General features: G+C 39.1%; 1 protein-coding gene across 1 annotated transcript in view; it reads right to left on the reverse strand.

Annotated features, from left to right (window-relative positions):
- Positions 1-26,084, reverse strand: part of CMTM8 (CKLF like MARVEL transmembrane domain containing 8) — a 35,967-nt gene that overhangs the window by 6,066 nt on the left and 3,817 nt on the right. Inside the window, exon 2 of the mRNA XM_074891736.1 lies at positions 1,504-1,677. Within this exon, the coding sequence (XP_074747837.1) occupies positions 1,504-1,677 (174 nt within the window). The remainder of the gene's footprint in view (positions 1-1,503; positions 1,678-26,084) is intronic.

The raw sequence follows: 26,084 nt of genomic DNA on the forward strand, positions 1-26,084 counted from the left end.
TGCATTTATTTTCTCTTCATATTACCCTTTACTACAAAAGAAGACTACCTTTTGGACCTACATTTATGGGATCTTATCTACAGTATGTTTGGAACTCAGAGCAAGAAACATACTCAATATGAAGTAGAAACAAATCAAGTACTCCAGCTTGTCTACCACATAGATCAGGGGCAACTCATTTATATGCAGCTGTTGTCTGATAAGAGTGTTAAACTGATGAAAGAGGGGTAATGACTAAAGCTGTATCCAAATGAATACAAAGATGCTTTCCCTTTGAATGTACTTTACTTACATCTACTGCAATGGGAAAATAAAAAAATCCACACCTTTAAATGTACCCAGACACATTACTGCTGTAATTGAAATAATCCAACATTTCTATAGCAGTGTTATAGCCTTAATGGTAATTGCTGGTCATGAAACCTGAAAACAGGGAAGCTATCTGAGCATAATCCTGGTTGTTCTTATTAGTAATTGCTATAGCTGGCTATTTATTACAGCAGCAAAGGGGAAGACAAAAATAAAAGAGTATTCAATTTTAGTCACGTACACAATATAGCTGATAACAAGCTGTTTGCAACACAGAAGTCAAATGTATTTTATCATAAAAATAACAGAACTCTAGTCAATAATCTTTAGCTACTAAAAACCCCCAAATCAGTATCTCAATGTATCAGACAAATGCAAAGCTAAAATTTATCATAATTCTTGGATGGGTCACAAATAGCCAGTTGGCTGAGATGACAATGAATTTTAGGATCTATTATCCTGAACACCAGCCTGTTATGAAAATCTTGTTAAAATATATTGTTGAGAGGTACAGCTAGCTAGGCTTGTTCAAACCACAAAAACTGGATCTGAATTTTAAGTGCCTGTGAATTTTTCTGTAATTACATTAGCTGTTTATCTGATTTGCATTAAGTCTTGAGCTAAAAGCAAAGGATTACATGGCATGTATTTTACATATAAATAACACTAATTTTCAGCACCATTTTCACAGTAGGCCATATGTGGATTGTCAGACTGTTGCTGCCTCTGAACCACCTTTGCTTTTACTTTAGCAGAGGAAGACTCATGTTTTAAGACCCAGGGTCCCACTTCCAACTCATGGTGTTGATTCAAGTAGGGATTTCTGCTGTTTAAGCCATACGGCCAGGTCTGTTAGCTCAGAGACAGCAACAGACTTATTCTTCATGGGATGTAATCACTACAGGGGAAAAAAAGAGGTCACTGTGCATAAGTATCAGTCACATACACATTATTAAAAACCAAGTCACTACATCAACTGCTGAACAAAATGACAAAACATTATAGGAAAAGTGTTTTAAAAATGTCTGGGTAGTGTGAAGGTTAAACACTGCAGGTACACAGCCACAGAGTAATTAGGCAAAAGTCTGCATCAAGCACAAGTACAGTTGGTTAACTACACCCATAGAATGTATCAATATTTTATTCTCTTCATAACTCAGCAAACCTGAAACAATAAAGAATGGGTGTATTTACCACCGTGGTCCATGGCACCTGGGGGATCCTGGTGTAGGTCATTGTCATGTAGATGATCAGAAAGAAGACGGTGAGAACCCAGTAAAACACAGCTACAAACATCACCCAGCCAAAGGCTGGATATAGAAAGTATTCTGTTCCAGCAATCAGGGTCCACACCAGCAGCCCCAATACCTGCAAAAGTTATGGAGAAGAAAACTGTTACACACATACATTTGTTCTAGGTCAAGGAACGTCACCACTGCCATTCACATCACCATCTGATGACCTGAGTTGGGATGCTACACTGACAGAATACTAATCTAACAAAAAAACCCAAACCAAACCAAAAAAAAACCCACCCAAAACATATAAAACTGGTTCTGTTGTGGCAGGGTGTCACAAAGGGAAAGGCAGAACAAGGCATCTCAGTGTTGATTTAGGTCACCTTTAACTATTGTGGAGCCATACTTGCAGTGGTTTTACAGCTAGCCCTCAAAACGATTGCTTATTATAGCCTACTAGCTTATGTGCATGAAGGTAAATACTACTATTTTGCAGTCAGCAAAGTCACTCTAGAAAGAGAAGCTTGTGAAGGACCACTGGGATCTTCAGGTCCCATCTACCACAGTCACAGGTAACTGAGTAGTTGAGATCTAGTTCAAAATGGTCCACACCTGTCCTGTGGACTGGCAGGCACCATAGGCACAAAACAACTCCTAGGACCTTATTATAAACAGTAGTAGTAAAATATCAACCAGAGCAGGTGAAGTTGGGAATGTCATTATATTCCGTAGTTCTTAAAACATCTCCCAAGTGACCTGACCCTAAGTAGCAGACAAGAACTCACGCTCAAGCAAAAGTCCTCAAGCAAACCAGTCTGGGGGAAAAAAACACCCCTCTGATCCAGAGTCTGGCAATCTGTTCACATTTAAGATATGAAAAAATACATGAACCAGATATTTTAACATACTGTCTCCAGTTTTCTCTAGTGTTAGGTGATCTCCAGTGCAGTAAGAGGGATGAGGAGCAAACAAAACAAAAGTCAAGTCATATGCCACGGGAAGAAAAACGGAGTGTTTTGCAAGTTGTCCAGCAATTAGAAAAGTCTTAATTATAAAAAGAAAGGGATATTTTATACCTTACAAACAAACAAAACCAAACCCCACCACAGACACTTTACTGGAGTCAGATGTAGAAACTAAAATTACTGTATTTGAAACAAGGCTCATCTCTCTCTGCTATTTGGATAATGGTAAAACTGCCTAGCAGTGAGAAATGGAAGGAAGACAAAAATTAAAGCAAACAGCAACACACTTATTTAACAGACACCAGCCATAGCTGGACAATCTAAAGAACTTTCTACCCCAATATTATGTCTTCAGCAGTAGTTAGCAACAGATGTCTGAAGAAATACATTAAGAATAGACCATGCAATAATATTTCCTTGGATTACCTTCCTCAGCTTTCAGGAACGTGCAGTGGAGGGACTCCCTGAGCCTACAGTGGTGTCTTCGTAATCAATAGCCCCTGACAGAAAATGATGGTTTTGCTACAGCCTCATTTGCACAAGAGCTAATCCTATTCCCATGCAATTGTTGGCTGTGGTCCCATTTACTCTTCTGTTGCAGAATTGAACATGTAAACATCAATGATAAATCTCTAAACATTATATACAAGACAAAACTATACTATTAAACAAAAGTTAATTGTAATTGGTCCTGGTAACTTTCAGCAGCTACCTGGTATCTGTTTATTTTGTCTTTAATTCATCCTCCAAATTGCCACCCAAACTTAACTGAGCCCTCGATTTGTCGTCTTGTGCATTCACCATATATTCCTGTATGTTGTTCGTACATTCATCCACATCGGCACCACGCATATATAAAAAGCACCGCACAAATGTTGTTACACTTTATGTGTGTGTGTCTTGTAATAAAGAAGGCACATAATAGTCTTTTTAAAAGCATTTTTTCACCGTTTTCACCAATTCAGCAATTTCTCTTTAATAGCAAGCCCTAGAACTTACTCGGACTGGGATAAAAATTCCTACTTTCCGCAGCATACCAGGGGAGGGCAGCATTGCCTCACAAGAACAGTTCGAATAGCATTAACTGGGCAGTTTAAAATATGCACTATAATGCAAAGTTATCGGTTCAGCAGTGCTTCCCATAGTTCATTTTAATTCTAGTTCCAACAACAACATTTTACTAATGGTAGCAATTCAGTTAATAATGCCTCAAATTGCACGAACTACTCGAGATTAGATTAAAAACAAACTCAATTTTAGTGTAACAACTGCTCTAAGATTAAACAATCTTGATAGACTATTTAGCTAGCAAAATACCATTTTCTTAGGATGCAAAGTTGCTTTTCATTGTCCCCACCCACTTTAATCCAAATTTAACTTAATCATCCAGAAAATATACCAACGAATAATTAGTCTCATGCTTGATAAATAATTATTAAAGACAGATGTATCCTAGATCTGAATATCTAGTAAAATACCAAGAAGAGAAACTTCGAAGATGAGACAAAGAAAACAAAGAAATTGAACATCATGAAACACCATAACCTACTGACAACAGTGCTGGTTTTTAGAAAGCTTTTAAAAACAGAAGTAGAACTTTTTATAAAAAGCACAAGACTAGAAAAATGCTTAACACTAAATTCAACACAAATAAGATTGATAAGGACACCTCAGCTTATATAATGGATTATTTCTGGAAAGAGTAAAAACTTCATAAGCAGCAAATTATTAAAATTAAAAAGGAAAATTTTGAGGTTACATGAGACCACTGATCTTACATTACCACACAACAAAGCTAGCAAGACATTAATTAGAGCGCTGGCATTCTCACTGGTCACTGTTTTTTCCAGTAATATTCTAACCTGGTGTTATCACCCCTCTTTCAAGATCATTTTAATATTTAAGTGGCTGTACATCTCACATATATTCCAAAGAATTGCTTTTAATGCATGTTTTCAGCTAGCCTGTACCAATGGCAGAAGAATTTATCTAAGCAATTGAGATGCACCATGGATGTTACAGATTTATATTCTTAACCAGTTCTTGGTTCATATGCATCGTAATTTTGATGGGTTGCATATTAGAGCACATCTGACATTTTCAGTTAGATCCAGATACTCTTACTGCATATTACTGGGGCTGACAGGCTGAAATAGTATTTTGGATTTCTTGATTAGACCTGAAAAGGTCAGATCAGCTCATGGTCAACAATTCACTCTCTGTGTAGTTAAATGATATGGCAAATGGTTTTATTGCATATGTAAACATATGCAATAAATTGATTTGAAGTTCACACTGGCCGTCAGCATCTACAAAATCCCTAAGGAGTCAAAGGAACATAGACATCTAGACAAGTCTTTCACGAATAGCTTGTCTTCCCAGCATGTTAAATACTGAGATAGCTTCTGCGGCGTTAAAAGCCTGTCTTGTAATGTAAGGGACAGTCAGAATATTACATGTTTGCTGTTCAACAGATCAGTACAAACTGGGTGACACTTGTGCATCTGCTGGAGCCGAGAATGACGCTTTTCCTGCTGATATGATAACAAACCTGCCCACTGGGAATAAATGGACTATATTCAAATGACATCTCAATGAGCATCTAGTGTACAGAATCTGGCAAGTGAGTGATAGCATGCGATACCATAAAGCAAAGACCAGCAACCACAATACCTGGGGAGTGCCCACAGTAATTCAGCGTGCACAGACAGTACACAGCTACCTTCACTGCTTCAGAGCAGCTGAAAGACAAGGGAGGAAGCTCCACTCAGTAACTGGGAAAAGCCTGGATCTCATTATAACCACGTATGCTAGACTGTATTAGCAATAGCTAAGTGTTTGATTTTAATTTATGAGCAGGTCAGAATATGCTTATTTAGAATTACAGGAACACACTACAATGCTGTCAAAAATGACTCTGAGAAAGGGAGGAAAAAGCATCAAGAAGACCAAAGAAAATAACGCATGTGTAGTCAATGACAGAGAATGCTGGGTCCTAAGACTATAAACGGCTCCTCCACCAACTGTGTCCAGTTTTTCAAGTCAGATGGGAGAGAGGGATTTCACTCGTCAGTACATGATAAAGGCAAGCAGTTTTTCCTTGTTTATTGCAGTCTCTGATTTCACCTCGGACATTTATTTTCTCACCATTGGGCTGCTGCTTGATCAGGTACCTCCATCACTAGAATGCATTAATATGCCAAATGCACTAACGCATACTTCAGCAGTTGGCAGATACCATAAAAAGGAAATAACTTTGTAGCAAAGTCCAATATTATTGAGTGTGCAGGTTCAAGATTAGATACTTAATTGCATATTCAAACCCTTAAATAAGTGCCATAATTCTTCTGCAGTACCCAGAACTTCAAAGGTATCTGACTCTTTTTTTTTTTTTTTTAAAAAAAAAAAAAGCTTTGTTGCCTAGTAGATGAGATACATCTTGTCTCATGTTGCTGGTACAAGTCAGCAGGTATGAAAGCAGGTGTGAGCTTGAATCTATATATCCAGTTTTGCTTTTTGAAGCGGCTTAAAAACTGAAGAACTGAATTCGTACTTTCAAACTGTATTTAAAAAGCCTATGGTGTAGTGACTCCTCTCCAGTGATGCTAAAGCTACAAATTCTGCAGCATTCATCTGACTGGGCAACTCAGCAACACACTTAAAAATGTTTATGCATCCCTTTCAAAGGAAAAAGAAGAGTCATTGTGGCAGAACTGACAAGGAGAGAAACCCAAGGCTCATGGAGTTTAATGAAATTTTTAAAATCCCCACTATTTGGCATGTTTGCCTGAAGCTTTTCCTATTTTTTTATCCTAGAGATGTTTCCTTGGATTTCAGTTCTCTGTATGAGTAAGTATTGTAGGATTTACACAGAGTTGCTGCTGGCACAGATGGAAATGATGGTAGAAAGAAACTAGAAGAGCTGTGCATTTGCAGCAACAGTTGTCTCCTGTATTCAAACCACCTAAACATGGACAGAATCCAGCAAGTAGAAAGCAAGACATCTCGCCTCTCCTTCCCAAGAAAGAAGATTTACAACTAGAGAGAGAGAGAGAGACCATTCTAAATTACTGCACACCATTATTTCCGTACTAAATCATAAGGTAGGAGCTACCTCAGCAGCAGCACAAGCAGCCTGTCAATGTCTCAACCTCCACCCTCTTCTTCCCCTGGCTACTCTGCAGGAAAAAAAAACACCCCAGGGAGTCTTCTGTGGGCAGGGAGAGCACAAGCATTTCTCATGCCTGCTCCCTAGTATCTCATCTCACCTTTCATGGCCCTTGTTCAGACAAGGTTGGAGATGCTTTCCATCAGGTACTAAGGGGGTAAGCAAGGATCCCCAAGGGCAGCCAGACCAGCGGTTCAGCACTATAGGGGCTCCCCTTATTTGATGCTGATTAGTCAATCACCCCTTGAGTGTTTTTAAGAATTTGGTGAGATTAAGAAACCTTCTTCCAAACCTGTCACAACATGGCTCACACACCAAAATGTAGGATCTTATACTGTGAATCAAAATATCGGGGCAGGGGAATTTATTTAAAGGGGGAAAAAAAAAAAAAAAAAAAAGAGGGAAAAAAGGACATTCCTCTTCTATTGTTCCTGAAGACATGCCCAAGACAAGTCAGTCGTAAGAACAGGCAGATTTAATTGTCTTAGATTTGACAGATACAGGATGATTTTTTTTTCTTCCAGCTATGGCTAAATGGAGTAAATGTTTGCACTGCACTTAAAGAATATCTTTAAATCTGAGGTTTTGTGCTCTCATACACGATCCATGAAGTGACATACAACAATTCCGCCTTCTACCACTAGAGTGAGCACAATCATCGTTTTTTTTAGAAAAACGCTGTAGAAGGGGGCACTTGCGCAGGCTTCGGGTGCCCAGCAGAAACATCAAAGGGGCGATTCGCATACAGTGCCAAACCCCTCCAGATTGAAGGGGAACGCTCGAAAGAAGCGACATATATAGAGAGAAATCTTTCACAAGGGTTATGCTAAGTTAAGAGTGTCTGCACGAATCAACTTGGATAGGTTCAACTTCCATACTGGCTACGAGAGCAACATCAAATGTAGAGGCTTATTCACAAACTACTGGAAATAAGGATCATTTGTTTTACTTAAAAAACAAAACAAAAAATTAAACAGAACAAATCCCACCAAAAGCAACCAAAAACAAAATAAAAAACCCAAACCCACACACTCTTCCCCACTATTTAGAAAATTGTATTTTAATGTCCATGGAGGAAAAATGTCTAAGAAAAAAAATAATGTGAAAGCCTACATGTACTGGATAAATCAGTCAAATATCAATCCAGACTGAAATACAAAACATAGAAAACTTGTTTGTGCTGCAGTCAGAGAAAACATGATAAACATGTTTTAAAACTTAGCTTTTAAAACTAGAAGGATTCAAACTTAAGTAAGACTTCTGAGTAAAGATACAAAGATGAGGAAATTCAAAAACATCTTTCAGCTACATTTTTTAGAGATATAAGATCCTTACTTAAGTGTCTGAAATTTCAAGGACCACATTAATGTACTCTGTAATAATCTAAACAATACATTGCCCTAGCCTGCTACTACTCTTTCTCAAGAGAATAATAAAACGTTACAAGAAGTTGACATCAGCCAATCACTACCATCCCCCTCCTCATTACAGACAACACTGAACATCACTTTTCCTCCATAAGCATTCGCTGTCATCTGCGGTTGGAAGCACTTATTTTGCTAAGGGCTCCTTGGTGGAAGAAAGCTTTCTGATTCACCCAGACTATCTTCTGGTGAGATAGTCCCGCAGAAGAGAACTCAGGCTCTACATACACACAGGAAGAAAATTCCTTTGAATTCTGCCTGTTTTTGTAGGTTGTACACCAAATAAAAGGCTAATGTTTTTGCTGAGACTTTTCAGGGATTTGCCTTCCTAGTAGAATTTTTAAAATTCACAGTGCTCGCAGAAACATTCCAGTGGTCATAATGGACATACCAATGAAGTATTTTTTCATTTATACAGTACAACTCAGTGTCAAACTGAGTAGCAGCTACAGATCTTAAGTCTCTCCCACCTTTGAAAACATTTATATTCGTAATAAAACTGCAAAATTCAGTCTCTTCTACGTTCAGAGAATTTCTAAAAATTGTCTGAGTACTTTTAAAATTATTTTCAAGCAACCAGTTTCACTGTTGAATCTTCCCACAAGTCTTCAAACTTTCTGTCAGGCTCTTGTTCCGTGGCAGCACCAGGAAGCCCTCCTCACTACAGACCAAACCCAAGGGCTCAAAATACTGGCAGTACTAACCATCACTTGAGAGAACTCCTCCACAGAGTTGCTTTTCAGGATAGATTTCCTAAGCAAGAAAACTACTGGAAGCAGCATGTGCCAAAATATGCTCTAGAAGTAAGTCATCACTAAAGACTGAACTCTCTTATTCAAGAGTTTAGTCCGAATCCTATTACAAACCACACAGAAAAACTTCCTGACCCAAGACTGAAATGGGCCAAGGCCCACTGGCAGACATTTCAGTCACTAGGGAGCATGTTATTTTCCAGTGAAAATTCAGACCAAGCCCTTCAACAGCTGACAAACCTCCAGTGCCTTTCTAACAGCTTCACAGAGCTCCACACCTATGCCAATCCCCCAGGAAAGAGTTGAAGAGCACCTTCACCTAAAAAAAACCCCAAAAAAGGGACCAGACCTTCCCACACCCAAGCCAGTAAAGAAGGGCTAGTCCTGATGTTCAGACTGTGACACTCATTATCCATATCAGCCATGCAGTGAGGAGGTACTGAACTGGCCGTGGCATGCGTAAAGAAGGGTATCAGCTTGCACTTATAAAAGGATTCACACTGAGAGACAGAGCCAGCTTGCAGGAGTGCCCAAGAAACTATAAGTAAGTCTCACTGGAAAGAGCAGGGAGGAGGCAGGTAGTAGCTGGCATGCGAACGGGAAACTTATTTTTCTGATCAGAATGGGTACTGCAATACTGCAGTGCTGCCTAGGTGTAAAGACAATAGCACCTGAGCAAAATGCAGTAGCATACCCCAATTTCATGTTACCTTAATGAGTCTACCGCCTGCTAAAACGAGTAAATCACAAAGGTACTTCTTCTCTAGCCTCCAGTGTTGACTCCACTGACCACACTGCAACTCATGCACGAGGAGTCTTCTGTGATACAGTGCTCCAGCTCACTGTAACTGGCAGCTGAGAAAAATAACTCTGTAGTGGGAGAGAGTAAGGAAACCATTCTGTGTCCATCCCAGCAAGGTATTACAATGCTCAAATGTTGCTTCACCTGAGAAATATGCATGGAATGTGTGAGACCAGAGCTAACACCAGTAACACAGACCAAAAGGATGTAGCTTAAATTTAAAAAGCAAGAGATGTTTTCTGGAAAACACACTGTCCCATCTTCCATCAAAATCATAAAATCACTACAAAAGAGTTTATTTCTTACCGTTTCTCAGGAAGTTTTGTCTGAAAAAAATAACTAGAGGTAGGGTAGTGGATATTCAGAAGGTAAACAAGAAATAAGACTGTGCTTGGGTTGTAAATTTTGTTCAGTGTGACCAAAAACCTCACAACAGAAGATTAGAAACTGTTAGAAAAGGAATAAAATAACAAAAACTCCACCAAAGAGAAGATACCACAGTGCTTTATAAATCAATTGTCTACCCACACATTGAGTATGTTCTGTTCATTTCTCTCTCCCATTTCTAAAATGATTCAGTTGGATTATGCAAGGCACAGAGAATGGCTCCTGCAAAAAAAAAAGTTAAGTTGGAAAAAAGATGAGACCAATTTTCTACTGAAGACTGTAGGATATGACAGAAGTCTGCAGAATGGCAGGCGGCATAAAGAAGGGAACAACGACTGGCTGAGGACAGGACTCGCAACACAAGAAGCATGAAGCTAAATTATCAGGCAGAAACTCAAAAAACAAACAGAAGGAAGTGGTATTTAAAAAAAGAAAATCAAGAAGAAGAAAAAACCAAATTACAGAATTCATTGCCACAGGAAACATCATACACACTCCTGGAGGACAGGTCAGCCCTGTCTGTATATAATATCTATACATGATAGTCAAGATGCAACCTTGAGCTCTGGAAATTCTTAAATGTGCAGTTTGCTAGAAGCTAGAAAACTATAGCAGGGAAGAATCTTGCCCTATGTGCTCCTTCTTACACCCCTCAAGTTTTCAGTATCAGTCATCATCAGAGACTGAATGCTGGACTAAACAGACCACTGACCAGATCCATTACAACCACTGTTATGTTTTAATTTGCCTTACTTTCCTGCAGGAGACCCTAGCAACCAAGTACTGGAAGCTGCAAGTGTTAACAGAATAGGATAGGATGACTACATGCCACATCAATATACCGTTTGTTTCTGAAGTAGAGTTATGAGGAATAATCTCAAGCAATGGTGAAGAAACTGGCTTGAATTATCGTAAAATCTATCTTCTTGGCAGAGCAGTGGTTGATCATTAACAGGTCATTAAACCGTGTACAAAGCATAAAGATTGGTCCTTGTCCCAGGGCACTTTCCACATTAAATGCTTTAAGGTTTGAGGGCTGCATTCAGGAATACACTACTGTTTACTGATGTCTGCAAATTCTAATTTAATGTTTGTGCTTTGCCTGAGGATCTGCACACACAGAGACATTTATATAGGTTACTGTGCACTGTGCATATATTAACTTCTGCACCCTCGCTAGCACAGTGCTAACCCATCATTTTACCTGCATAGCCACAGCAGAAGACACAGCCTCATCTTTGCCCATAACGTTCTATGCCCGTCCCAGGTCAGTCGGGAGAAAGACCTGCAACCAGGCTCAGAGCTGCTGCAGCTGACCAGGAATGCACTGGTTACTGCTATCAGCGGTTCCATCGGGGCCACAGTTTAATGTAAAAATAAAAGAGGGGTGGTGCAAAACGCCACTGAAGACAAACAGCCTGTCCTAAAAAGCACTTACTCACCTCTCCGGAAGGGCATCCGGTAAAACAGTTGAAGGCAATGACCTCCACAGTGCTTAATCTCTAAACGTGACCTCAACGCAAGGAGGAGACAGCCTGGCTTCTTATCTAGCAATCATGAGGGATGCGAATAAAAGGAATGCTGCCGCTGCTCCCTTTTCCTTCCACTTCAGCAAGGCCCAGCTGTGGGAGGGATTACTCCCACCACCTACCATTTCCCCAAAAGAAATACCTTGCTATTGTGCAGCAATGCTGTCGATTTCAGATTCACTGTCTCCACAGTTTCCTGACAGAGTTGGAGAAGTGGTACTGCTACAGCAAACACGGCAGTATCATGGCACTGGAAATTACTCACTGGAATTCCTGCTATGCTTTGCTCTTCAGCAGCAGAGAAAGGAAAATGTAAAGTAATAGTATATTAGATCCAAACACAAAATAATCTGCCTTTTCAGTTACTTTCTGAGGAAATTTTCGCTGAATGCATGTGAATTTTAAAGCAGACAATTACAAAGCAAAATAGTCACACAGAGACACACACATGGCACAGGATACATATTTCTTTGTTTCCTATTGTTTGCTTTTGTTCAGCCTCTAGAGGTGGGGTTTTTTGGGAAAAACCTTCAGATTTAAAACTAACAAATAAATTCCATACTCAGATCATTTTTTCTTTTCAAAAGCCTGGTTATAAATCATCAAGATAAGTGAAACTACAAGGTTAAATGCTTTTGTATTTAACATTGATATATTAATGCATTTTGGAGCTCTAAGTATAAGTTGTGGCTGATTTCTTCAAGAAGTAACATTCACAAGTGGGTCCTCTAAACAGTCCTGTCTCCATACAAGCAGTAGAGAAGTGAAAATACATCCTATATGACCCACATGAGACGCAGGGGTAATTCATTGAGTTGATTTGTGATGAGTCCTGTCATCAAATTCATACAATGCCATATGATTTCAATTTTAAAAGATCTTCATACTACAAAATTATGTGCAGATTTGAGAGCTCATATTAATAGGGAACATCAACTACTTGGTGGAAGGACTGAAGAGGGCTTGCAGAGTCTATGCAGCAATTTAAATTAAAAAAACAAAACAAACCCCATACTGGCAGGCTTTTTGAATTCTTACTGAGATTTGAAGCCGAGAATTGGACAAAGGAAGAAGATTCCTCACATTTAACAAGAATTTCAAATGATGATGAATTTCGTCTCTCTTTTCAAGAAACAAAGGGTTTCAGGAGTGCAGCTGCAGTTCAACTGTGCGATAGGGTCTGTCCCCTCCCACTTTAGGGTTTAGGGGTTTTGGGTGGGCATTTTTTGGGTGGGGCAGTTGACAAGCTTAACATACCACTTTTTGTTTCTACAAATGTAGTACCTGGTTCACAAACATATGGAAGTTTTTCTGAGAAGGGCCACAAGCTTTCAAGTCAAGTAGTAGAGACATATTTCTGGAGGTTAAGACTACAATATACCAAATACAGTTTCTCCTTTATAAAGCACACATACAAACTGTGAGTGCGCAAGGTTAACGTGCTGTGTACACTGAATACATGCTTGTTTTCATACTTTTGGGAAATACATTGTGAGGAAATTATTTCTGTTACACAGAAAAATTAGGAAAAAAGACTATTAGCTTCAGTAATCTCTGTCAGTAATCTCTTTTTATTATTTAAACTGGAAAAGCTCAGAAGTAGATTCTGAGTTCAAAAGATACAGGGTCATATTTGTCTGAATGCATCTTCCCCAATGTGGCTGTTTATTATTATTTTTATTACTACAACTACCATTGTTTCTTAATGGAACATGACAGTAGGAAGGGTTTACTCTTTTGTTCTAATAAACTCATATGAGTGAAAAGCATTCTTCTACTTTGATCTTGCCTCTTTATCTACATATAAACTCTTACTTTGGAAGAAGTTTTATAGCACTCTATCTTCCTTTTTCCTATCTTCCCTGAAGGGATACAGTTCCTGAGGGTAGAAAAATACCAGCTTCTCAATAAATGGCAATGATTTGTGCAAGTTACATTTAACATTTGGTGCATGTGTCCGCATAAAATACACACTCCCACATTCTGCCATTAATAAGGTGAGCTATTTTTAAACGAGAATTCCTAACAATGGTTACTTATGAATTATGACTGATTATTTATGTAGTCCACTTTGTTTAAATGGTGTCTATGTTCTTCAAGAGAACAATGCTGTATACAGCTGCTTTATTAATAATGTCACTGGCTCTTTGTTGCTATTTTTACATCTCCACCTTCCTGTTAGGCCATGTAAATAGAGATGCCTATAATTAGGGGACACACAGCATTGTTTCACAAATCTTAGCTCTTACATTAAAATAGAAAGCTTATTACTTTTTGGGGAATAACTTTTATTTTGCCCTGTAGTTAAGATATAGAGTCATAAAAGCCAGATACGATGCAATGGAAAAATCAAAGAGAGCATCTGCTAAGAATGCCTATTGCTGCATTCTACATCCATTTAAACATGAGGAAAATGTTAACTGCTCATTCAAAAAAAAAAAGTTAAATGTTTAGAATAGAAGTATCTTTTAATTTCCAGCTGAACACCACAGAAATTGGTGTTGTACAATACAAAATTTTTTTTTTGCTGTGAGACAAAATCCTCTAGTCACCAAAAGTTGAAACAGTTCCTCTTACCTGGCAAACAGAAGACACGACAAAATAAGTCTGCATCCAGATCTGTTGTTGTCTGCCTATTTAGATGCTTATTGTACCTCTTGACTATTTCTTTACTGAGTCTCAAATATAAAAGTCCAACCGCAAGAACTGTTGTTAGCCATGTTTTTAGGTAAGGATTAAGGATTTTTCAAAGACTGATCCACACATTGTAGAAGTATCTCATAGAAAAATCTTTTTCCTTCTCTGGCAAAATTGCTTCTTTCTGAATACATTTTGCATTAACAACATAGAACAGCATGCCTATAAATATTTAACATTTGCATATGCTTTTCTGGAGGCATTTGTGCTCACAGACTTCACAGTCAGAAAGGACCATTATGGCCATGTGGGCAATGATATAAAGATTTCAACCTGCAACATGCTTTTTGGAAAGAGATGATGTCTTGGCATAGACATTGCAATGATAAGATTCATCTTGTCTCTAAATAAGCTGCCATAGTGCCTACTACTCTCATTGTTGAAAAACCTCAGCCCCACTTCTCATCTGAATATGTCTGAAGTCATTTTCCAGGCATGTCCTTTTCTGAAATCTCCATCTGTCATAGATATATCAAAGATAACTTTGTACTAAGAGCCATATTTAAAATTGTTGACAAGACACAACTGAACAAGGAGGTAATCACCAATACTAACATTGCTTCTGACAACAAGCTATGTTCTTTTTTTCCCCCCCTCCTTTTTTTCCTTTATCTTTTTTCTTTTCATTGTAGTAGCGGAAAGAGTTTACTTTGAAGGAAACAAAAACAGAGCAAATCCAGAATTAAGTTTTCAATAGAGATCTGTTTAAGAGTTGTTACCACTGTCCCACAATTAATGTTTGCAGAGAAGTTTAGGGTACAAAAGCAACTTTAAGATGAAGAATTATATGCAAGTAAAAATATTAATGCCAAAGGAAAAAAAATTAATTGGACAATCGTGTAAAAAGATACTGCAGATCAGTCATGCTTTTAGAGAAGTCCTTTTTACTGTGCTCCATAACTTTAAGGTTCTGAAGAAAAAAAGCCCACAAGCCTGAAAGACTTCCCACAGCCTGTCTGCTCTCCATAATAAATACTCAAGTGGTGCATGCAGCATAAGAGAACAAAGTAAAAAGCTCCATGGGATACCTGACACTTGAAATTCAAACTACCAAAGTCATAAATTAAGTATATATGCCTGTGTGTGAAGCAGGGTATAATGTTCTCCAACTGCTTCAATGGGCCTTGTGTAAACAAAGAACAGAACAACTGGCTACAAATGTCAGCTTTCTAGTGCAAGGAAAAAAAAAGTCTCCAATCAAGAAAAAAAAGCCCCAACTTTCAGGGCCTGAAGACATTGGCTTATTCAGATTTAAGTACGTGAGCAGAAATGATTTAATGTCCCTCTGATATCTGCTCTGGTTTTCTGCCAGAGGTTGCTGTCCTGCAAGGGTGACTGCATACAAAGCTGCTCCTGAATTACTGCACTCGACTGGCCAGTGTATCCGAAGTAAACAAATCACTGGTTTGGGGTATCACCGTATGCTAAGTTGTAAACTGCAGTGAACAGCAAGGTATGGAGACCTTTTTAGCTGTCTGCATTTAAGAGCTACCAGCCTGAAATCAGAACTTCTGTATTTGCCTCCTGTGATACATAAACACAGAAAAGTCAGGAAACAAGCAGGAACAAGTCCTTCTTAGCTGCTGCTCTAACTGCATGCACTTAACGCTTCACTGTCCCCACAATACAGGTAATAGAGTTTGGGGTTTCAAGCATAGTCAATTCCATTTCTTTCTCTAAATCTGATTTTCCAATACAGTTCACAGACATCAGAACTGCTGCAAACTACACAATTACTATGGATTAGTGGATCTCCCATGCCTGAAAGATAAGTGTTTAGAGCAGTTACACCTCACAGTGGAAAGGTATTCCTCAATCATTCTCCTTCTCACTCCTCTGCAGGCATAGCACCTTCCTCTGGGAGAGAAGCATGTTGTTAGACTGAAAACTGGTACAACCCCCAAACATATCTAGCAAAGTGTACCCACAGTCCTAGCACAGGCTAGAATTTTGTTCTAAAATTCAGGCAAATCTCCTCAGCATGAGATCAAAATATTGATCTAAAATATCAGCACTGCTTGCTCTCCATCCCATCCAACCTCCCGCTATCCCCTGTATTACAGAACCTGAGTCAGCAGATCAGGACACTGGCTTTGTCTCAGGGCACAGTCTCATGCATAGGCATAGACTAAATTGTGAGAAGACAGGACAAGGCTACTACACCATCAACCACTGGCAGATCAGTAAGGCAGATTACTAGAGGGCAGACACCTTGGCAGCCTTCAGCGCCAAATTTGCAACTGCTTACCAGTCAGCAGCCTCTGCAGTACTTGGGTCACAGTTCATCTTGGTTTAAGGTGACGGGAACTGTGAGTGGGTCAGCTGTTGGTTCAGTGGAGGCGACCATGACCTGACCCGACAGGCAGCCGGCAGTACCAATATCCAAAAATGCCACAACTGACTTTGTCAAAGGCTATCTGCATCTGACCTGCAATTTATTAGCAGCAAGCGATGCAGCACACACACCAAACTTATAAGGAGGAGAGCTCTAGGCAAGGTAACAAAAGCCAAGGAGTTGAGGGGTTACAGGCTGAGGGCATGCTCTGTGCTGGCAGCAGGCTCCCTTCCCACCCAAGTGGTTCTTCTGAAAAACCCAAGCCTTTTCCTGTAGTTCTGTTTCTATTATACCACCCCAATATACACAACCAACTAAATTATATTTACTTAGCTAACTTCCACACCTTTTCCCCTTTCTCTTTCCGCAGATTTGGATCACAGCTTTCTTCTGCCCAGTATTTTCTTCCCTAGAATGACAATAGTGCAGATATAATAAAGAGGTGTTACCAGTCTTTGTTCAAATACTCTTTGTTGAGTATTTCGGCTATTTACCTCCTGCTCAGAAGTTCCTGTTTTCCCACTGAGAGGGGAAGGGAAAGCTGTAAGCCTGTATAGTGATATGGTAGCCTTTTGTTTAAAAAGTCTGTGTGAAGAGATATTTAGTACCTTTTTCCCCCAAAGCATGATATTACTAGTTTCAAATCAAAGAGGGACAATTCAAATGAAAGAGGAGAAATTCTTTAGAGAACTGAAAAAAAAAAAAAAAATCTTACTCCAAAAGCTGTATTTTGCAGGTACCCCTTTGTTCAAGCTACCAACTATTGCTATATCAAAATGCTGAAATCCACACACATTGAAAACCCGTCCCACTATCATGAGCTGTGCACACAGAGGCATGTAATGTAATCTCCTACTACCAACAATATTACAGGTCTTAGCAAATAAAACCAAGAAAGCAGAAAGGAATTAGGCCCCTGAAAGACATCACTAGCTGGGAGCTTTCCTAGTTCACACAAAGGGAAAAGGAAGAACACAGCCTGCACAGTGATTTGCCTTTGATACAGGAGAAGGTATACGTTGTTTGATAATCCAGCGATAAGGCAGGAAAGCTATGGGGCACACTCATTTGTTGGACTGAAGAAGTATGTTTAGGTTGACATTTGTGATGTTGAGCTGTTTTGACACCTAGGATTTAATAGTAACATGAGGTTATGGTGATGTGGCTGTAACAAAATGACCAATGCTTCATCACGAAATAAGATATCTCCTTGTACTGTGGGACACATGACTACAGGGAGCTTTAAAGAAATATGTAAATTAAACATCTGGGTTATAAAAGGGCATGTCTGAGGAATGGATCTGCACAGCTTCCCCTTTTATCATCTATCAGCAACTCTGTTCAAGCCAAACAAACTGCGCATATGAAACAGGTAAACAAACTGGTAGCACAACAGTGCTTTGTAAGAATTTTGGGAGGAATCTCGGTAACAAGTAGATTAACTATGCCTTTCGTTTTCCCAAAGTCAATTTTAGCACAGTAGGTCAACACAAAAAAGGTAGAAAGTGTTAATTAGGCTCCTCCTAATCTCAGTCTAATTTGACAGTAAGTACTCCGCACCAGGGGTATTGGAGAGGAAAGGTCTTACGGGAGGTGATCTCTTTTATTAGACTAACCCATGGAGTTGGCAAAAGAAACAAGTGAGGAAAGTTTCTGGGCATACGCTTTTCTTCAGCACTGAGGGGAAGGAACAACAGAGCCACCCCTTCAGCAATGCTAACAAGTGGAGAGGAAATGACTATCGGAAAGGAGCTGCTGATCTTTAAGAGCCTGGCAACCAATATAAGAGCCAATTAGCGCATACAGCTTTCACAGTAGGCAGGCTTTCACGTTCTTCTCATTTCATGTGCGGCTATGTTGGGATGACTGAAGTCAAAGGGAAATCTGCAACAGGTTTTAATAGCATCCATCATTTTAACCTTCTTTTCATAACAATATTATTTGTGTATGTTAGATCTTAATCTGATTTCACTCCCATCAACTCATCTGGCCTCTATGTGCATCTCTTCTCAGGGTCATCTTGTTTGTGTACATTGTCTATGTAATCTTACAGAAACAGCAGCCACCACAAGTCAAAATTAAGTGTTCTTTTAAAATGCACTTCTCTACCATTTTTTAAAACCAAGACCTAAACTGAAGAGGCATGTTGAAATAAATCTAATTTTTTAAAGTGAAAATTACTTCAGACATATTGTGGGGTGGGGTGGGTTGGATTGTTTTGGGTGGGGGTTTTTTTGTTTGGTTTTTTTTGTTTGTTTTTTTTCTCCGTGTTTTCCGAGTCTTGCATTCCACTGTTCAGCTTAATAAGAAAGTGAAAATTAGATGTAACCAACCTTAGAGAATTCCATCTCATTTATTGCTGTGTACTCTGTTTAATTTTAACTTGACCTGGTAAAACACTTTCTAAGAGACCCCATCTCACCTTTAACACATTATCTTGACTTGCTTACTCCAGGCAAACATTTGCTAGATAGGTTACTGCATAAAGAGACTGTCAAGTTCTTTGTACAAGTGTCTGGTCATGTTTCATGATTGCAAAGTCTAGAAAGAAACCCCAAGTTTGAACAAAATGTTTGGAAACCTCATTCTTCTGGCTAAGTTTCCTCCCCTTTTTGCTGAGAAGATGAACAGGGAAAATTCTTTAAATATACCAAACAGAACAATGAAGATTTAGTTACTAGCATAAAATGTTGTTTATCATTATTCCACTCTTGGTAAGTCTCATCATTCAGTTATAGTTCTGTAGGCTTGTGCTGTATGTTCAAAACTGGTTTTATACATTTTCAGATGGAGGTCATAATTCAAACAGAAAACACACCACAAGAGAAGCCATCTCTTCAAGTAGGTCCGTCCTTTCCTCTTACACACTGCCTTTTAAAGTTCAGTCCCATTAATGCAAGAATCTACTCAAAAGAGTAAAATAAGTATTGTGGTTTTCCAAAACTAAATATAGTAGTTTCCCAATGACAACTGTCCTTCTGTCCAGTATGAATTTTACCTGACACCCAGACTCTGTCATTAGCCAAATTCCTGTGCATTAGGAGAAGAAAAAGAAGAATGCTAATAATGTATTCATTTATACTATGCTATATCTTAGTAACACCACAGGGAAGGAGAAATATTTTCATCTTGGAGGTCAACTAGCAATACACAATAGTAAATAACTTGTAACTATTGCACAGTCCAATGAACATGGCTTATACTCACAGCAAGGCTTCAAAATATCAATCAGAAATCTCAATAGAGATCCTGCTTTTCCATGCATGCCAAACTTCTTCTATTGAAGAACTTTTCAGCTTTTTTCTAAAAATCATTCATTGAGGTCATCAAAAGATTGTGGTAGGTCTGACAAAACCCAAGTCTGTCCAACCTGCTCTATGATTAGGGCTCAGCCAAAAGCATTTGTTTATTTAAAAGAAAGTCCCTTCCACAATGCAAGAACCAAATATGTCACAATATTCACCAATAACCTCCTAAATCACTGTATCACTATCAGTATTTCTAATATTGTTCTAAAATACTACAGTATTTTTCATAGTTTTATCTACCTACAGCTTTATGAAACCATTAAAAATGGATGTCTCATATCGAGCAGAGCCTGTTCTTTGAGTTGCCTCACACCGCCTCTCCTAAGACCCCATTTTGCCAGATTCTTACGGTGGGAGCTGCATCTTCTATGTTGATTATCTGTGTCAAGTCTGAAGAAGAGCAGACTGGATGAAGATGATGCAAAGCAGGCCTTCAGCAAGTTGCCCTGAGCTGCTGGGAAGAAGTCTTGAAGGAATGAAGGGACAAAAAACCCCAAACCCCACAACTGAAGGAGTTAGAAAATTAGGACTTGGGACAAAGAGACAGAAAAGTAGACAAGAGACAGGCACAAACATATGTTGAGATACTTTCAATTAAGTATGCAACACTGCTGGAAATAAGTTCTTCATTAGTTAGATATACATTATGGTATAGTCTGTAATTACCTGACCACGTACTTTCCCCTTCTCCACAACACCACCTGCATGCAGCAACAGAAGGGAGAGCCTTCTTCAGAACTAATGCCTTCCACTATTTTGCTTTCTCCTTGTTTAATTATGTGGCCTGCAGACTTGCTCCTAGCCCGGAGGTTTGTGTCTACTTGGGCTCTTTAAGAGTACTTTGTTACCTGAATTATGTCACAGGTCATTACTAAATTATTAAATACATCTCTGTGAGATAAGGAAGTATGGTATCCGGATTTTACAGACAGTGCACTAAAATTAAGGTCAAAATTCTTGCCAAATTCCACTGGAAAGCTCTTTTTTCCCACAGCACTTAATAGGGCATTGCATTTTGCCTCTTCAGAACATAGCTCCTACTGACTCCAGCTACAACTGCAAATAATCATTTCTTTGGCATCTCAGACCCAAAGCTGGGGATCCAGAAAACAAGGAGAAAAGCGAGCACACTGAAACGTAAGGCTTACCTGCCTTATCTAGCATCCCATAGGAACACTGTGGTGCAAGCAGAAGATAAAAATCAAATTTTCCAGAGAAGCAATTAGCCAGGAGACCATCCTCTCTCTGCGAAAGTCCCTTTCCTTACTCAGGTCTTCCTCCAGTGCTGTATGCACTATATCCCAGTCGCTCCCAGAAACACTCTCCTGTGCAATCACTGTGACAGAAGTTTCTTGATAAAAAATAATGTGATCACGCAGGTTTTGACTGGATTCCAGCACCTGCACACAATCCAAACCAACACTGCCAGGGTAAACGTCAATTCTGATGCTTCTTAATTTCCAAGGCCTTCAGCTATAATAATATTTTTTTAATAGTTTTGTATGTGCCTATACACATGCTAGCTCTTTGAAACAGCATATGATGTTACTGATACCAAGGTACATCATGGTTTAGAAATTAAAATCAAATCAAATCAATGCAGATGCTGTCATTTTTGGTAGTTTTTTTCCCCTCTAAGGACTGAATAAAAGCACCATCCTCCCCAACATGTATCACAGTTGTGCTCTGAGCCTGTGAAGGACAATTGTGTATTTGTTTATGCTTTCCAATCTACAGCAGTAGCAACAGGCATCCAACCACGAACTCACTCTCCCCTCACCTGATCCTCGTCAGAGTCTGCCCTACAGTGGCTGTCTCCAGTTGGAGACAACCAAGGCTGAATTTATCAGTTGAAGTGTCATTCTAAAGACACATTGCAGAGGCTTTCCTTTTGTTGGAGGTTTTCTTGCCTGTTCCCCTGCCCCTCAATGCTTAATTCCTGCCTGCAACACTCTCCATGTCTCCATTTTTAAGTTTCTCCTACAGTTCCTCATATTTCTATCAAAACTGCGCTGCCATATTCAGCTATTACCTGCTGCAGGAGCTGCAGCCTTGGGAATAGCACTACTGTTGAATGAAGAGAGCAAATGCTGCTAAAATACATATTAAAGGGACTCTTTCATGTAATCACTATACACACATACAAAGGGGAAAAAAAAAAAAAGGAACCCTATTAGTGGCTGTACAGCTTCCAGGTTAAATTATTTAATTCTGTGTGAAACAGTGTTACCTTGAATATATTTAAATCCAGGCCTGGACATAGTCACATTTGAAGATGATGATACAAACCAATGTTGTTTCCAGGTATGAAGCAGAGGTTCTTGACAGGTTTCCTTTCAAGTTTTGCACATCAGGCCATCAGCTAAACACAAACAGCCATTACCAGAGTATGATCAGACGGGCTGCCTTCCCTACATGGCCTCTTTCCAGTCCTACCTAGGATTTTTCAATATAGTTATTCTTTGTAACTATATTATGATATATCTCAAGACTGACAACATCTTGATAATTATTACCATGCTTGCTTAGTTTGCCTCAGTTCTAAATCTGATTTTAGTGCATCTCTCATTGTACCAGAACAAACTGCTGGGACAGCATCCCTCTAATGACACCGATTTGTTGAAACTGGTTTTGTTTTGCTTTGAAGATTTTTGTCTTGACAAACTTGTGGTTGCATCAGCAACATCTGCACACCCATACCTTGCAAAAATGAACAGTGTAAACACTCAATATTGTGCTCTGATTTGGCAAAAATGGAGTCATGCCCAGGACTGATCCAAGTCTCTGTAGTGAAGTGATCTGGTAAAGCCTCAATCCAGTATTAGTGAATACAGAACGAAGACCCCAGCCTCTTTCAGTTCACTAACTTAAGCTTAACGCCAAGCCCTCCCTGGACCAGATCCAGCTCCGACTGAAAGCAGTGACTTGATTCTTTTCTTACTCAGTCCCTCCTTCACTGGTGTTTTACCAGTCTTATACCTGAGCCACTTCTTTCAGAGACAGGTGAATCAGTGCCAGCAGCTTCTACGGGAACCAGCTCAGGCCACATGAACAGAACTACCTTGCCAAAGGTCTAATGAACACTAAAATCTATTTGCTACTCGACCCCAGAAAAGAGGGCTTCATCCTCTCTGCAAGGACACACCTTCTACTACTTCTGTGGAATTGAAACAGGAACAAGGGCAGAAATATCATGTTGTTTCAATATGTACTCTATCTGAAAGAAAAACTAAGCTAAAAAAATACATACATTTTTATACATATATATATAAAGGCAAAGCTGATATTTAAGTATGTCTTTAATGCATTCTTCTCATGAAGAGATAATGACATATTCCACCTTAACCTTGAGGTATTGAGAATACTTCGCATTTCTGACCTTTTGTAAAATATCTGCATTCAATTTGAGAGGCATTTTCAGCCTCTTACCATGTCAGTTCTAGTACTGTTACTATCTGCACTTGGAGCACGTTCCAGACAAGACTTCCCAAAACTTCTGTTTTCTTGTGTGCCACCCAAACAGTTCTCTCTTCCCGAGGAAACACCCTGGTCTTGTCCAGGAAACTAAAGACCTTTAAGGAAACAAAACTTTAAACAATGATATGATCCTAGAGGAAGATGGAAAACATATAGATGTGTGTATCCACCACACTAAGGACAGTTACACTACGGGTTAGCATGGAACAACAGCACCTGAAAAAGGGAGAACTGAAACCTAACGTCAGCAAGACTTCTGTCTGATCAAGAGTAAAGGAGAAAGCTTAGACTTTATATTGTGTGTTTTCTTATTCATGCACAGGAAGATGAAGCTACTGGATGAAGTGACTGACTAGTACAGGATACTTTTTTTTCACTCAGTAATTCAAAGTGAATCATTTTAAGACCATGCTTATGTACACCTTCTCTAGGCAAAGCACTTGTTCAACACATCAGAAGGTGCCTCAGTGTTGTCAACTACATGCAAGCAGACACACTGTGACTGGATTAAAAACTGCATTATAAAAGGAAAACAAAAAGAAAAAAATCTCTGCTGCTCCTGATAGAACAGAAAGTCTTCCTGCTACTCAGGTGAGGAAAGGGGTTTTATGAAATTCCCTCTGTGTTTCTGAGTGCTATTTCAAGAACTGGGCATGCAAGAGGAGCATGGGATCTATACACAAAATTCTGAACTGCAGTCAGAGAGGTCATGACTAAAAGAAAAAGCTAAATGCAAGGAGAGCTTTAAAAAATAAGTACATTTTTTGTCTTTTAGCTTTTTCACAGTAGATGGTCCCATTGTATTACTTCTGCTATTCTTCACATTTATACGATTTTATTGCTAACTTAATTCAAAACCTGAATATCTATAGAAGATTTTGATGCATCTCTCCGGAAAAAAAAAAAGGGGGGGGGGGGGGAAGCCTACTGAAAAAATTTGGACATGTCCAGTTGTTCTGGTTTTGGTAACCTCAGTATCTTAAATCTGACATAACTTTCAATACCTATTTAATATGCTGAGGCTCACCGCTCTACTAGAACAAATTCAACAAGATTTCTTTTCTGAATTAGGCCTTCAAAGGTCTTACATTTGAAAAATAATGAAACAGTGATCAAAATTATTTTTATTGTCCAGAAATGTAAATTTGAACCATAATTTTATGTGGTGCAAATAACATAAATAACCTCCTATGAAGTCTTCTATTTCAAGTACTTATTCTGGGAATTTCATTCAAAGAATAATCTGAGTAGAACATCATGAAGAAATGCAACTATAACCACAATTTATTAAAATTTACACCATCACAAGATCTCACTTGCAGCAGCAGTGTAACAACCTTCCAAACCTTTCCAAGCTAGGTAGTATTTGTTTTTGTTAAGGACAAATAGCCATCACAAGCCTTAAAATTAGCAAGGCAAGTTTTACAGGAGACTGTATCTAGCAACACACTGGTGTGAAGCAACAATCTGAAGGAATCAATGTCATCGTGCTAGAAAGTAAATATTTTTACAATCACATCCATAGCAACGACCAAACTCTCCACTTCTCCAAAGTGATCCATAATACTTGACTTGAGAAGGTGATTTAAAGCTCTGCGAAGGTATCACTAGCCATCATTTATCTTGGCCATGAAATTCCCAGGAAGACAAATATATTGTCTTTCTGGGCCATCATTGTCCAGAAAGGAAACACTCAAAAGACATCTCTGGAAATTGCTGTACTTGTTTCTTTTGACACTATAAATCCTCGGGGGGTGGGGGTGTTTACACTATAGGAATAAGTATCCCCTATCTTCCATAGGATGTATTTTTACTGCAGTGATCGACATCTGAATTAAAGACTATGTAACACCGCTTATTGTCTTATATACTACTTTTCACCAACAGATCTCAGTGTGCCTTACAAAGATTTGTATCCATATTCCATGGACAGAGAAGTCATTCAGAGCAGTTAGAGAGATGCAGATAAATCCACCGTCAGTAGTCACTGGCCAACTAAGGCTAGTGAATCCAACTCTCCTGAGTCAGAAGCCCCCGCACTGCTCAGCGAGCATCATTACTTCTGTATATAAGCAATCTGGATAAGCTTCCACACACCAAAGCTGTGTTTCATGCCAGTTCCCAAAGGCCTCTCAGAAATCCAATGGCATTTTCTATTTTGCTCTTTGCACTGAAAATAAACTGACGCCAGTTCTTTCCCAGTGAGTGGCAGGATACCTCACACGCTCTCTGGTCATGGGGGCAGATGTAGAAGGCAATGGAAATCTGTCAGTGCCAGGTAATTTAGCCTACACTTCAGGCTACAGTTCTGTGTTTGTTCATACTAGATGTGTGCAGTGCTAGACCAAACAGCATTACAAAATTAAGTTGAACCAGGTCTTGGTACATGACTCCATTACTGCTGAATATGCACAGTCAACCTCATCCCAGATTTATGCTGGCTTTAAAGCAGCTATGTAAAGGACAGATAATGCTTGAGCCATCATAAAAAACATCTTTATAAAGCTAACTCATTCTGAACAAGCTGGAAACAGCAGACTGAGTTAATAGCAGACCAACATTTTGCAGCATTGCAAAGAATCTCTTAGTAGGAGCCGTTAAGCTGAATTTACTGTGTTATTAAACCACAGCCTCAGTGCAGAAGTAGGCTGGTTACCAGCGCACATGGAAATCCACACAGCAGTCAATTCATC

Source organism: Strix uralensis, chromosome 1, assembly GCF_047716275.1.
Source record: "Strix uralensis isolate ZFMK-TIS-50842 chromosome 1, bStrUra1, whole genome shotgun sequence".
In the NCBI taxonomy this organism is placed as follows: Eukaryota; Metazoa; Chordata; class Aves; order Strigiformes; family Strigidae; genus Strix; species Strix uralensis.